At 40.5% G+C, this 15,513-nt stretch overlaps 1 protein-coding gene across 7 annotated transcripts in view; it reads left to right on the forward strand.

Annotated features, from left to right (window-relative positions):
* The window catches only part of CCDC81 (coiled-coil domain containing 81), a 57,884-nt gene extending 43,660 nt beyond the window's left edge, over positions 1-14,224 (forward strand). For all 7 annotated transcript variants that reach the window (XM_047752805.1, XM_047752804.1, XM_047752803.1 and 4 more), the window contains 2 exons: positions 11,248-11,373; positions 13,957-14,224. In XM_047752805.1, the coding sequence (XP_047608761.1) occupies positions 11,248-11,373; positions 13,957-14,098 (268 nt within the window). In that variant the 3' untranslated portion in view covers positions 14,099-14,224. The remainder of the gene's footprint in view (positions 1-11,247; positions 11,374-13,956) is intronic.
* The last annotated feature ends 1,289 nt before the right edge of the window (positions 14,225-15,513 follow it).

Raw genomic sequence — 15,513 nt, forward strand, 5'->3', positions numbered from 1 at the left:
ATGAATATATATTTTTCCTTCTGTTTTTATAAATTAAAAAGAGGCCTATGAGATCTACATATTAGATCTGCATACCCAACCTTTCTTTAATCTAATAATATGTCATTAATTTGTACTTAGGTCAGTACAAATATATGAAATTCATGATTTGAAAGCAGCATAATATCTATAATATGGATTATATAGTTTGACTTTTGCACCACTGATGAACATTCACTTTGCTTCCAGAAATTTTGCTATTACACTAAGCATTTTTCGTGTATATACAGGAAACAAAAGCAATATATATAACCAATATACATATATATCTGTATATATGTGTCTATAAGGTTTATATATGTGTGTATATACACATGTATATATATATACACATGTATGCACATACATATGTACACACACAGTATAAACATATGTATATACACATGTATATATACACACATGTATACACATATACACACAAAGATTCTTTTGTTTGTATTGAGTAAATTCCTAAAGTGAGACTGCTGCATCAGGGGTATGGCATATTTTAAATATTAATAGATACTGACACTTTGCTTTCTAAAAAGTTATAGCTATTTTCTTTTACCAGCTGCCATGTGAGAATTCTAGTTGTTTCCCCTCTACCCACTTCATTTGCTTACTTGCTGGGCACTTACATTAAACTGAGTTTTAAACCTGTGCTTTAAAGAATAACATAGCAATGGCCAAAAAGCATATGAAAGGATGCTCAACATGAGGAATCACTGGGGAAATACCAATCAAAACCACAGTGAGATAGCTGTTCATTAACAGTGGTTTCCATGCTCTGTGAAATGTGCGTGGGTGAGCTTTATTCAACCATCTGGCTGTCAGGCTGTCATTGTTTGCACTGTTTGAAATAGAGGTGGTTTAGCATTTAACTGTAAGTGTGCCTCTTCAAGATCAGAGATGTTCCGTGACTTACTGAATATTTACTTATGTAAACCTGAGCCACAGGGATTCTCTATTCCAGTGAATAAAGATGGCAAAAGGGGAGTTCCCATCATGGCTCAGCAATTAACAAACCTAACTAGTATCCAAGAGGATGCAGGTTCAATCCCTGGCCTCGACCAGTGGGTTAAGGATATGGCGTTGCCGTGAGCTGTGGTGTAGGTCACAGATGGGGCTCGGATCCTGCATTGCTGTGGCTGTGGCGTAGGTCGGCAGCTGCAGCTCAGATTCAACCCCTAGCCTGGGAGCCTCCATGTGCCATGTTGCAGCTCTAAAAAGACAAAAAAAAAAAGACGGCAAAAGGTAGGAAGATGAGATTCAAAGCACAGCTAAGTTTTATATTACACAATTTGATAATTTAATTCCAATAATATATAAACCCTGAAATGCCAAGGCTATGAAAGTCTGAATAGAGTAAGCAATCAGCAAATTGTTCATGTTTTCCCCTGCAAAACACTTATGTAGATTTGGGAAAGTCTTTTTTTGTTTTTTTTTGTTTTTTGTCTTTTTGCCATTTCTTGGGCCGCTCCCTCGGCATATGGAGATTCCCAGAGTAGGGGTCTAATCTGAGCTGTAGCCGCTGGCCTACGCCAGAGCCACAGCAACGCAGGATCCGAGCCGCGTCTGCAACCTACACCATAGCTCACGGCAACGCCGGATGGTTAACCCACTGAGCAAGGGCAGGGACCGAACCCGCAACCTCATGGTTCCTAGTCGGATTCGTTAACCACTGCGCCACGACGGGAACTCCGGGAAAGTCTTTTACTATGTAAGGTGTGTGGGGGTGTGTGTGTGGGGGTGTGTGTGTGTGACATTCACAGATAAGATGGCTATCTTTTTGTTCCTACAGTTTTTTTTAAAGAAGGCATTTACACACTTGCAGAATAGTGTAATAAGATTGCATAAATTCAAAAATGAAATGTGCTATCATTTATCTTGGATTATAATATCTGTGGAGTTTGTTTTTTGCTTTTTAGGGCCGCACCTGAGATGTATGGAGTTCCTTAACCTACTAAGTGAGGCCCGGGATTGAATCTATGTCCTCATGGATATAGTCTGGTTTGTAACACACTGAGCAACAACGGGAACGCCCCTATCTGTGGTTTAATTGCCTTGTGAAATGTCTAAATCGAGAACAATTATAGAATTTTCTTTTTTTTTTTAATTCATATGACTTTTTCTTTTTTTTTTTCTTTTCTCCCACTGTACAGCATGGGGATCAAGTTATCCTTACATTTATTCATTTTTCTTCCCCCACCCTTTGTTCTGTTGCAACATGAGTATCTAGACATAGTTCTCAATGCTACTCAGCAGGATCTCCTTGTAAATCTATTCTAAGTTGTATCTGTTAACTCCAAGCTCCCGATCCCTCCCACTCCCTCCCTCTCCCATCACACAGCCACAAGTCTATTCTCCAAGTCCATGATTTTCTTTCCTGTGGAGATGTTCATTTGTGCTGGATATTAGATTCCAGTTATAAGTGATATTATATGGTATTTGTCTTTGTCTTTGTGACTCATTTCACTCAGTATGAGATTCTCTAGTTCCATCCATGTTGCTGCAAATGGCATTATGTCATTCTTTTTTATGGCTGAGTAGTATTCCATTGTGTATATATATACCACATCTTCCTAATCCAGTCGTCTGTTGATGGACACTTGGGTTGTTTCCATGTCTTAGCTATTGTGAATAGTGCTGCAATGAACATGTGGGTGCATGTGTCTCTTTTAAGTAGAGTTTTGTCCGGATATATGCCCAAGAGTGGGATTGTGGGGTCATATGGAAGTTCTATGTATAGATTTCTAAGGTATCTCCAAACTGTTCTCCATAGTGGCTGTACCAGTTTACATTCCCACCAACAGTGCAGGAGGGTTCCCTTTTCTCCACACCCCCTCCAGCACTTGTTATTTGTGGATTTATTAATGATGGCCATTCTGACTGGTGTGAGGTGGTATCTCATGGTAGTTTTGATTTGCATTTCTCTTATAATCAGCGATGCTGAGCATTTTTTCATGTGTTTGCTGGCCGTCTGTATATCTTTCTTGGAGAACAGTCTATTCAGGTCTTTTGCCCATTTTTCCATTGATTGATTGGCTTTTTTGCTGTTGGGTTGTATAAGTTGCTTATATATTCTAGAGATTAATCCCTTGTCTGTTGCATCATTTCACACTATTTTCTCCCATTCTGTAAGTTGTTTTTTTGTTTTCTTTTTGGTTTCTTTTGCTGTGCAAAAGCTTTTCAGTTTGATGAGGTCCCATGGGTTTATTTTTGCTCTAATTTCGATTGCTTTGGGAGACTGACCTGAGAAAATATTCATGATGTTGATGTCAGAGAGTGTTTTGCCTATGTTTTCTTCTAGGAGTTTGATGGTGTCTTGTCTTATATTTAAGTCTTTCAGCCATTTTGAGTTTATTTTCGTGCATGGTGTGAGGGTGTGTTCTAATTTCATTGCTTTGTATGCAGCTGTCCAGGTTTCCCAGCAATGCTTGCTGAATAGACTTTCTTTTTCTCATTTTATGTTCTTGCCTCCCTTGTCAAAGATTAATTGACCATAGGTGTCTTAGTTTATTTCTGGGTTCTCTATTCTGTTCCATTGGTCTGTCTGTCTGTTTTGATACCAGTACCACACTGTTTTGATGACTGTGGCTTTGTAATATTTCTTGAAGTCTGGGAGAGTTATGCCTCCTGCTTGTTTTTTGTTTCTCAGGATTGCTTTGGCAGTTCTGGGTCTTTTGTTCCACATAAATTTTTGGATTGTTTGTTCTAGTTCTGTGAAAAATGTCATGGGTAATTTGATAGGGATTGCATTGAATCTATAGATTGCTTTGGGTAGTATGGCCATTTTTACAATATTAATTTTTCCAACCCAGGAGCATGGGATATCTTTCCATTTCTTTACATCTTCTTTGATTCCTTTGATTAAAGTTTTATAGTTCTCAGCATATAAGTCCTTTACCTCCTTGGTCAGGTGTATTCCGAGGTATTTGATTTTGTGAGGTGCAATTTTAAAAGGTATCGTATTTTTGTATTCCTTTTCTAATATTTCATTGCTGGTATACAGAAATGTGACTGATTTCTGAATGTTAATCTTATATCCTGCTACTTTGCTTAATTTTTTTGATCGGTTCAGGTAGTTTTTGGGTTGAGTCCTTAGGGTTTTCTATGTATAGTATCATGTCGTCTGCATACAGTGACAGTTTGATCTCTTCTCTTCCTATATGGATGCCTTGTATTTCCTTTGTTTGTCTATTGCTGTGGCTAGGACTTCCAAAACTATGTTGAAGAGCAGTGGTGAGAGTGGGCATCCCTTTCTTCTTCCAGATTTGAGTGAGAAGGCTTTCAGTTTTTCCCCATTATTATATTTGCTGTGGGTTTATCATAAATGGCTTTGGTTATGTTCAGGAATGTTCCCTCTATACCCACTTTGGCAAGGGTCTTGATCATGAATGGATGTTGGACTTTGTCAAATGCTTTTTCTGCATCTATTGAGATGATCATATGATTTTTGGCTTTTCTTTTGTTAATGTGGTGTATGATGTTGATTGATTTGTGTATGTTGAACCATCCTTGTGAACCTGGGATGAACCCTACCTGTTCATGGTGTATAATTTTTTTGATATGTTGTTGGATTCGGTTGGATAAAATTTTGTTGAGAATTTTTGCATCTATATTCATCAAAGATATTGGGCGATAGTTTTCTTTTTTGGTGTTATCTTTGTCTGGTTTTGGAATTAGGGTGATGGTCTTTGGGAGTATTCCTTCTTCTTCAACCTTTTGAAAGAGTTTGAGGAGGATGGGCACCAGATCCTATGTTTGATAGAATTCACCTGTGAAGCCATCTGGTCCTGGACTTTTATTTGCAGGGAGTGTTTTTATGACCTCTTCAATTTCATTTCTAGTGATTGCTCTGTTCAGTTGATCTGTTTCTTCTTGATTCAGTTTTAGCAGGCTGTAAGATTCTAGAAAATTGTCCATTTCTTCCAGATTGTCAAATTTGTTTGCATATAGTTGTTCATAGTATTTTCTTATGGTTTTTTGTATTTCTGCAGTATCTGTTGTGATTTGTCCTTTTTCATTTATAATTTTATTTATTTGAGATCTTTCTCTCCTCTTTTTAGTGAGTCTGGCCAGGGGTTTGTCAATTTTGTTTACCTTCTCAAAGAACTAGCTCTTAGTTTTATTAATTTTCTCTATTGTTTTTTGAATCTCTATTTTATTGATTTCTCCTTTGATGTTTATAATTTCCTTCCTTCTGCTGACTTTAGGTCTTTTTTGTTCTTTTTCTAATTCGTTTAGGTGGAGGGTTAAGTTGTCAATTTGGCATCTTTCTTCTTTTTTGAGGAAGGCCTGTATTGCTATAAATTTCCCTCTGAGCACTGCTTTTGCAGTATCCCATAGATTTTGAGAGGTTGTGTCTTCGTTATCATTTGTTTCAATGTATTTTTTAATTTCCTTCTTGATTTCCTCATTGACCCATTGGTTTTTTAGTAGCATGTTGTTGAGTCTCCATGTAGTAGGTTTTTTCTCATTTCTTTTCCCATGGTTGATTTCTAATTTCATGGCATTGTGGTCAGAGAAGATACTTGAGATAATTTCTATGCTCCTAAATTTGTTGAGTTTAGCTTTGTGTCCCAATATGTGGTCGATTCTTGAGAATATCCCATGTGCATTTGAGAAGAATGTGTATTCTGATTTTTTTGGATGTAGTGTCCTGAAGATATCAATTAAGTCTTAACTTTTCTATTGTTTCCTTTAGGATCTCTGTTGCTTTATTGGTTTTCTGTCTAGAGGATCTGTCCATTAGTGTGAGTGGGGTATTAAAGTCTCCTAATATGATTGTATTCTCATCAATTTCTCCCTTTATGTCTGTTAATATTTGTTGTATGTATCTGGGTGCTCCTGTATTTGGGGCATATATGTTGATGATAGTAACATCCTCTCCTTGGATGGATCTCTTAATCATTAAGTAGTGTCCTTCTTTGTCTTTCTTTATGTCTTTTGTTTTAAAGTCTATTTTGTCTGATATGAGTATTGCAACTCCTGCTCTCCTGTCATGTCTATTGGCGTGAAATATTTTTCCCCACCCTTTCACTTTCAATCTATATGTATCTTTGGTCCTAAGGTGAGTTTCTTGTAGGCAGCATATTGAAGATTTTTGCCTTTTTATCCACTCAGCCACTCTGTGGTCTTTTGACTGGAGCATTCAGTCCATTGACATTTAAGGTGATAATTGATAGATGATTATTTATTGCCATTTTGAACCTCGTCTTCCAGTTGATTCTATGGTTCTCCATTCTCCTTTTCTTTTTTTGGTTGGATGGTCTCCGGTTATTTTCTGCTTGAGTGTTTTTGTCTTTTTTTTTTTTTTTCATTTTTTGCGAATGCAATGTTTGGTTTTGGCTTGTGGTTGCCCTTTCTTTTAAGTATGCTAACCCCTTCCTATAATTGTGTGTTTTAGCCTGATGGTCCTGTAGGTTCAAACACTTCATTACTATATTAAAATTAAGAGAAACAAACAAACAAAAGGGTCTATTTATTTCCTAACTTCCCTTGCCCACATTTTATGATTTTGATGACTCTTTTTCTTTTTAATTTTATTTTGTTTGAAACATGTTCATGATTAAATCTGTATGTTGGCTTATTTGAGTGACTGCTCTCTGATTGTGGTTTCCTCAGTCCTATTTTTTTCCTTTTTTTTTTTTCCCCCTTCTTCCTCCCTTTCTTTCCTTCCTTTCTTTTTCGTTTAGAGAAGCCCTTTCAGTATTTCTTTTAGCCTGGATTTTGTATTGCTGTATTCTTTTAGCTTTTGTTTGTTGGAAAAAATTTTTATTTCTCCTTCTATATTAAATGATATTCTTGCTGGATAGAGTATTCTAGGTTGCATATTTTTTCCTTTTAGCACTTTAAATATCTCTTGCCATTCCCTCCTGGCCTGTAGTGATTCTGTAGAGAAATCAGCTGATAATCTTATGGGGGTTCCCTTGTAGGTAACATTCTGCTTTTCTCTTGCTGCCTTTAGGATCCTCTCTTTATCACTAACTTTTGCCATTTTTATTATGATGTGTCTTGGTGTGGGTCTATCTGGGTTCAAATTGTTTGGGGCCCTCTGTGCTTCCTGTATCTTGAACTCAGTAGCCTTTAGATTTGGGAAGTTTCCAGCGATAATTTCTTCAAATATATTTTCCATTACCTTATCTTTTTCTACTCCTTCTGGAATTCCTATTATGCGTAGATTGGCCCGCTTTATATTATCCCATAGGTCTCTTATATTGCCTTCCAGTTTTTTGATTCGGTTTTCTGTCTGTTGACCGGGTTGAGTGATTTCCATTATTCTATCTCCCATATCACTGATTTGTTCTTCTGCATTATTCATTCTGGTTTTTACTGCCCTTAGTTCAGTTTGCATCTCTGCAAATGAATTTTCTAGTTTTTCTTGTCTCCTCCTTATATTTTCTAGTTCCTTTCTGAGGGTGTCTGTATTGCTGTTCATATCTTCTCTTAATTCCTTCAGTATTTTCACTATTTCTCTTTTGAACTCCAGGTATGTCAGACCACAGAGATCTGTTTCATTGTTGACTGCTTTAGGTGAGTTCTCCTGTTGGTTTAACTGGGGGTGGTTTCTCAGCTTTTTCATCTTGCTTGTTGTTTTCCTTTTCCTGGTGCAGTTGCACTCTCCGTGGCTGGGCAGTGTTTGCCTTTTCACTGCCGTGGAATGTTTCCTGAGGGCTGGTGTTGTTGGTCAGTCTTTCTTGAGGCAGTGTGGCTTTTCTGGAGTGTATGTGGGACTAATAGGGTCTCTCTGAAGCAAAGGAGGACTTCCTGAGGGCAGACAGGACTGAGAGGTCCACACCATGATGGGAGCAGATTTCACTTGGCTGGGCAGAGCTTGCTCTGGTGTTTTTGGGCTGTGGGGCTCTTGCAGGGGGCTGGTGGTGCTGGGCAGCTCTTCTGCAGGAGTGCAGCACCCCCCAAGGGCTGGAGCAGCTATCTGGGTCACTGAAAACTCAAGAGGCTCTTCCCCAGGGCAGCCTGACTCAGAAGGACTGTCTGAGAATGTAGGCAGATGTTTTCACGGCCTGGCCAAGCTTGTTGTAGCTTTTTCTTGGCTGCAGGGGCTCCTGCAGGGGGCTGGCGGTGCTGGGCAGCTATTCCGCGGGAGTGTGGCACCCCCTGAGGGCTGGAGCGGCTAGCTAGGCCTCTGCGAACCCAAGAGGCTCTTCCTCAGGGCAGCCTGACTCGGAAGGACTGTCTGAGAATGTAGGCAGATGTTTTCACTGCCTGGCCAAGCTTGTTGTAGCTTTTCTGGGCTGCGGGGGCTCCTGCAGCGGGCTGGCAGTGCTTGGCAGCTATTCTGTGGGAGTGCGGCACCCCCTGAGGGCTGGAGTGGCTATATAGAATTTTTTTACACCACAAACACCATGAAATATTTAACAAGTACTTCTTTTAGACCATTCAAAAGATTAGAAAGGAAGAAAATTGTCTATTCAGTATTAGATAAAACCATTAAGATGTGAAGATGATATGATGTAAAGGGGGAAAATAAAGAGAACTAGGACAGGCAAGAGAGAGAGAAAGAGAGAGGCTACCTCACAATTATTAGGATGGCTATTAAAAAACAACAACAACAAATGAAAAAACAGGAGTTCCCATTGTGGCTTAGCAGATTAAGAACCAGATGTGGTCTCTGTGAGGATATGGGTTCAATTTCTGCCCTCAATCAGTGGGTTAAGGCCTGGGGTTGCCACAAGCTGCAGTGTAGGCTGCAGATGCTGCTCAGATCTGGTGTTGCTGTGGCTGTGGTGTGGGCCTGCAGCTACAGCTCCAATTCAACCCCTAGCCTGGGTACCTCCATAGGTCACAGGGGCAGCCGTAAAAAGAAAGAAAGAAAGAAAAACCCACAGAAAATAATAAGTGTTGGAAAGGATGTGGGAAAATAGGAACACTGAATGATGTTGGTGGAAATGCAAATTGGTATAACCACTATGGAAAACAGTGATGGTTCCTTAAAAATTAAAAGTAGAATTACCACATGATTCAATAATAAAAGAGTCAAAAGCAGGATTTATAAGAGGTATTTGCCATTTACGTTTATAGCAACATTATTCCCGATAGCCAAGGAATGGCAGCCACCCAAATGTCCAACCACAGATGAATGGATAAACAAAACGTGGTATACACATACAGTGGAATATTACTCGACCTTAAAAGAAAGATAGTTCTGATATAGGCTACAACTTAGATAAACCTCGAGGACATTATGTTAAGTGAAATAACCCTGTCAAAAAACTGTATGACTTCATTTATATAAAGTATTTAGATTAGTCTAATGCATAGAAATAAAGTACAATGGTGGTTGACAGGGATTAGGGGGAGTTGTCCTTTAATGGATTTAGAGTTTTAGTTTTGCAAGGTGAAAAGGGTTCAAGATATTGGTCACAAAATAGTGGGAATATATTTAATACTATATATCTGTACACCAAGAAATGGTTAAGATGGTTAATTTTGTGTTACATGATTTGTTTTTACTACAATTAAAAAAAATTGAAAAGATAAAAACAAGGTTATGAAGAAAATATAATAGGTACCATTCAGTCATTGAGCTCCCATTGTGATAGGTATTGGCACTTTCTATATATTATCTCATTTAATCTTTATAATGACCACACAATAGCTGTTGAATCAATGCTTATTTTTTAATCATAATTTTTAAATTTTAATTTAATTTTAATTGTCTTTTTAGGGCCACACCCAAGGCACATGGAGGTTCCCAGGCTAGGGGTCGAATTAGAGCTGTAGCTGCTGGCCTACACCACAGCTCACAGCAATGCTGGATCCTTAACCTGCTGAATGAGGCCAGGGATCGAACCTGCATCCCCATGGATGCTAGTCAGATTCATTTCCACTGAGCCAAGATGGGAACTCCTGGCCATGCTATTTTAGAATAAATGAATCACCACTAACCACATTACAGGTTGTTTAAAATTACTCAAATGAATTTATCACATCTGTAGTTGTATAATGATCATAACAATCTGATTTCACAGGATTTCCATTCCACAGCCCAAGCACATCCCCCACCCCCCAAACTGTCTCCTCTGGAGACCATGTTTTTCAATGTCTGTGAGTCAGCATCTGTTCTGCAAAGAAGTTCGGTCTGTCCTTTTTTCAGATTCCTCATGTCAGTGAAAGCATTTGATGTTGGTGTCTCATTGTATGGCTGACTTCACTTAGCGTGGTAATTTCTAGGTCCATCCATGTTGCTAAAAATGCCGGTATTTCGTTCTTTTTAATGGCTGAGTAATATTCCATTGTGTATGTGTACCACCTCTTCTTGATCCACTCCTCTGTCGATGGACATTTAGGTTGTTTCCATGTTTTGGCTAGTGTAAGTAGTGCTGCAATGAACATCGGAGTACATGTGTCTTTGCAAGTTGTGGTTTTCTCATCGGCAGGTCTGACACCTAGTGGTGGTTGGTACCTGTAACACAGAGCTCTTCAGGGCAGGCAAACTAAATCAAGGGTGACAGTCAGTGAAGTGCCTTCTAGAGCTTAATAAGAATTGAGTATAAGAGTTTCAGTTTGACAAGAAGTAGACACATTTAAATCGAACCAGGTTCAAGGTGATTCACAACAGCAGTGGCTGTGTGTCTGGAGACCAGTAATAGAAACACTTGACACTGGAAATGCTGTGACACTGTATTTGGAGATATTATACTGCAGTCATATATCTTTGATGATGTGAGCTTTAACAAATACATTTTTAAAACCTTCTTGATGTTAGATATTTTCTGGATTTCATTTTCTTTTGCCTCGTCATTATGTTTCACCTTCTAACCATTCCTTTGCATGCCATCTACTTAGTCTTGTAAAATGCCTCTAGGAACTGGTGGCTGATAACTGACAGCTGAAAGGCTGGACTAAAGGAAAGAAACAAAATACAGGAAATCCATTTGAGATGAATCTTCAGATTAGTTTAATTAGCCTCAAAGGAAATCGATGGTTTTAAGCTGTATTTGTTAGTTGAAAAAAGGTTTTAATAATGTTAATTTAAGCCAGGATTGAAGATGAAAGGTCCTAGATGCATAAATTATTTGCTAGGAGTCTCACTCTGTTTTTACAGTGTTCATGCCTCTTGGTCTATTTCAAAGAGTAGTGAAGAACACCCTTCTCTTTAATTTAGCATAAAAGAAGCTCTTTTATACTCTTAAGGGGCTCTTAAGGTTGGTGCACACCCTTCCCAGTATTATGAATGGAATTAGACTGTTCTGTTCTCTCTAGGCACTTAGCAGACAGAAATGCTGAGCTGGAGCGAGTGAACAGAATCAATCAAAGCTTGCAGGACGACTGGGAAAGAAGTGCTGTGATGAAGAAGCAGCGGGACTTGGAGGAAAAGGCTTTTGAGCGGTAAAGTCGTACCTGAAGTTTTGTTCGTGAAGAAAATCCCCGATCTCTTTAGTCCCCTCTAATCCTTAGATGGCAGACGGGTTTTAAGTGTCAAATTTAGTTTATTAGTGTTGGCTGCCTAGAGAACTTGGTGGAGAAAAGAATTCTGGGTTCGGTGGGAAATACTGCTATGATATGCTACACATGTCTGTTGTGGCTGTGAGATGAGAATGCTGCATTGTATGTTATGTTTGCCATCTCTGACCTAATCTTTGCCTCATGTAGTAACTTTGTTTTGTGGCAGCAAGGGAGGCCTGGAGCGGGTGGAGGGGGTAGGAATTCTCTTTGGGAATAGCTAGTTGGAAATGGAAGAGATCATTTCCATCTCAACACATCTAAGGCTTCGGGAATGGTCACCTAAGAGCAGAGGCAGGGGCTGAGGGTAAGATTGGCAGTTGGAAAAGTGAGATACCCAAGAACATCTTCCCGAAATGTACTATCATATCCCTGTTCACTCTCCCCAGCTGCTATTTACCATTTAGAATTGGGGAACCTAGGAGTTCCCATCATAGCTCAGCAGTTAACAAACACGACTAGTATCCATGAGTATGTGGGTTTGATTCCTGGCCTTGCTCGGGGGGTTAAGGATTCGGTGTTGCTGTGAACCATGGTGTAGGCTGGCAGCTGCAGCTCTGATTTGACCCCTAGCCTGAGAACTTCCATATGCTATGGGTGCAGCCCTAAAAAGCAAATAAATATATAAAATAATAGAACTAGGGAATCTAGATGTTTTTGAGAATTAACATTAACTTTGGAGAGGCAGCTAATCTTTTTCTTATTTGTAAGATGGGGAAAGTAAATATTTGCCTGGCTTGGCTAACATAGGAGTTTTGAGAATCAAATAGAGACAGAAAAGTATTACACTTAAAAAAAGTGAAATGCTTTACAGATGTAAGGTATGATTTAATAGAATGGTAAAAACTTGAAGAAACTGACCAAGCCTATTTATTAAAACATGAGTATACCAAAATATTTAAATGGCCAATTATCAATTAATTACTATCACAGAAAAAATTGCTACAATGGATCTTGATCTGTAACTCTTTCTACATTTTAAGGCTGTTCTCACCTGCCTTTCTAACAGGTAGAACCCATATTTTGACAATGAAAGTGTGAGGGATGACAGGGAAAATAGGTTCCCAGGGAGAAGTGGGGTTGTTTGGCCTAGAGGAGAGGAAGGTAAAGGGAAGTTGGGCATTTCAAACCATTTTTTCGATGTTGTGGGAAAGCAGGTTAAAGGCACTGAGACTAGCACCAGGGAGATTTTAGTTGGATTTTGGAGGAAACCTTGGCAAGTGATGTGACATTGCCTTGAGAGGCAGGATAACCCAGCTGCTCCACAGACATGGCAGAGCAGACCTTTCCCCTGAAGACCTGGGCCAAGTTGTAGGCAGGGACTCAAGTGGACAGCAGGTAGGAAGGAGGAATTGGTTGGTGTAATAAACAAAACAAAAGTAAAACCAAGGGTCACGTGTGCAGTTAGCTCTTGACACTCCGCCCCACTGCCCAGGCAAGCCAGGTAGGTCTTCCCCTGCAAGGCTGTCCTTTTTCCTTTGAAGGCTGTCATTGATACTCTTCTTTGCAGAGTTCCACCCAAGTAGAAAAATTTTTTTTTGTCCCTTCAGGGCCACACCTGAGGCATATGGAAGTTCCTAGGCTAGGGGTCTAATCAGAGCTGGCCTACACCACAGCCACAGCAAAGTGGGATCCAAGCCACATCTGTGACCTACACCACAGCTCAAGGCAAAGCTGGATCCTTAACCCACTGAGTGAGGCCAGAGATGGAACCATGTCCTCATGGATACTAGTCGGGTTCCTAACCGCTGAGTCACATTGGAAGTCCCCATGTAGAAATTTTGATAGCATAGGGCAACACATAAGGAACTGTCCTGCATGATCAAGAAAGATCATTGACGTAGAAAGCCAGTCACTGCCAGCCCTTCGTCCCTGCTACTAGCTGCTTTCATCCTCTTTCTCTTCATCTCCACTTCCTCAACTGCCCTTAACTCTCCAGAGGCCCCTGGCCCCGTGGGACTTTTCACTGCAAGTCTACTCCTCACTCTCTGCTGGGAATGTTAACTGTTAACCAGCAGCTTGATAGCTTGATCTCCCTCAAATGCTGTCTCCTGGAAGTGGGACAGGTAAAGGCACATCCACGTTGACAAAGCAGCAGATAGAGGCTTTGCTGTCTCTTCGCTGAAGGCTATGTGACCGTGGTCGAGTCCTGTGTTCTCTGAAGGTTTAGGTGGGTGTGGGGAGAGGGCTGGGGTCAAACTGTTGTCAAGGCACCATCCAGAGCACTTTACTCACTGGGTAACAAGGTGAAGCAGAAGCAGGAGAGGCGAGGCCGGGGTGCGCCACAGGTAGCAGCGTGGAGGGGAGATACAGTGGCTGGGCAAACACAGGTGGGCCTGTGCTCCGGAGGGTGGGCACCGGCTATTCCTTTTCTTGCGTATCCCTTCCTCTGCACTAGCTTGCAGGCTAGGCCTCCAGCAAGGATTCAGGGGATGCTGGCCAAGGACGGTTTTTCCTGTCTCTCCACAGGGCTTCGGACAAGCTCTTCCTCCTGGACCAGTGCGAGAAGTATCGGCGCTGCAGGCAGTGCCAGAGGCGCACCTCCAATGTGGGCGAGAGCAACCTGTGGCCCTTGAACAAGTACATGCATGGCTCCCGGCTCTTTCTATAAAACCAAAGTTTGGGCCTGCGTTTCCTGGGGAAAGTTTTTCTTTTTAAACTGTTTAGCGGGGATGGTGAAACGACATATTTGCACTTTAGAGGAAACGAAATATATTGTACCATTTTGGTGCTTTCAGATGTGGATTGAATTCACATTGATGGGGTCTCCCCTTCTGTCTTCCTCCTGTTCCTCCCCCACCGCAACCCTGCAGCTGCTAGGCAAGGGATTCTGGCTGAGGGGGTGCTGCTGACCCAGCCCTGTGTGCTGCTGTGTAAGAAACTTATGTTTTCCTCACCTGTAATGAATAGTGTCATAATATGTACCTTCTACGTGCTTGTGCACAACAAATCATAATGGTAAATTTTATCACCGCTCCCCCAGCCCTAGATTTTTCCAGAGGACAGTATGTGTGAACCAACCATAGATAGGTTAAGCTATTTGCCTCACGTGGTCTGAGCATGTTGTCTGTCTAGTTGATGACACACCTGGGACTTGTTGGGACCTTGGGGGGTATTGTTCCCTTGGGGATCTTCCAACCAGCAATCTTGCCATATAGCCATTTCTGCACCATGATATTGTCGGGATAAGTGTGTGCTGGAAGGGGGGCCTGGCAAGGTCCACCTTCTTCTCTCATTGCTTCTCTTGCATCCATTTTAAGCAGTACTGCTGTGCAAGAGAATGGCTTCCCATTAAGGATTTTCAATTAAGGCTATGTGTTCCCAATCCAAACTTTTTTCATCTTCACCCCTTGTCTTTCCTCTCCCTGCCCTGCCCTGCCACCTCAGGTGAAACCATTCACAGAGTGAGGTCCAGATTCTGAAATATAAAACCCGGGAAGAAAGTCCCTTTTAGACTCTCTGCTTTCTGTCTGCCACATCTTTCCCAGAAAATGGGGAAAAGTCTATATGGAGAGACATCCAAAACATTGTTTTTCCCTACTCCAAATATAAAATAGGAAGGTTTTGAGCCCTGAATAGTTAAGGGAAAAATACTTACTCAAATTGATATTGAGCAAATTTTGTTGTCAATGTTCTCTTTTACTATGGAACTAAGTATGATCTCTGCTGACTGGTACTTTCTAGAACACTTCCCCCATGCTTCCTACACTGCCACTTCCTTCCATTTCCTCAGAAGTCCCCTCCAAGCAGAAAGTCCAATCATCACCAACCAATATTTAAAACAACAGCCATTCCCTGGGACTGCTCAACTTACTTGAAATCCATTCCTGTCATACCCTTGGAGTAGTTCTGTCTTTAATACATAGTAAGTTACTAAAATATTGTTGCATTAATATATTTTTTAAATGTAGACTGCTTTATTAAAGAAAAAAGTCTTTAGGCAATTTTGATATGCCTAGGTGAAAGACTGAATGTAGTAGACACGTTCGCTGTAGTAACTGAACTTATTATTATTTACTACCATGG

Source organism: Phacochoerus africanus, chromosome 11, assembly GCF_016906955.1.
Source record: "Phacochoerus africanus isolate WHEZ1 chromosome 11, ROS_Pafr_v1, whole genome shotgun sequence".
NCBI classification, from domain to species: domain Eukaryota; kingdom Metazoa; phylum Chordata; class Mammalia; order Artiodactyla; family Suidae; genus Phacochoerus; species Phacochoerus africanus.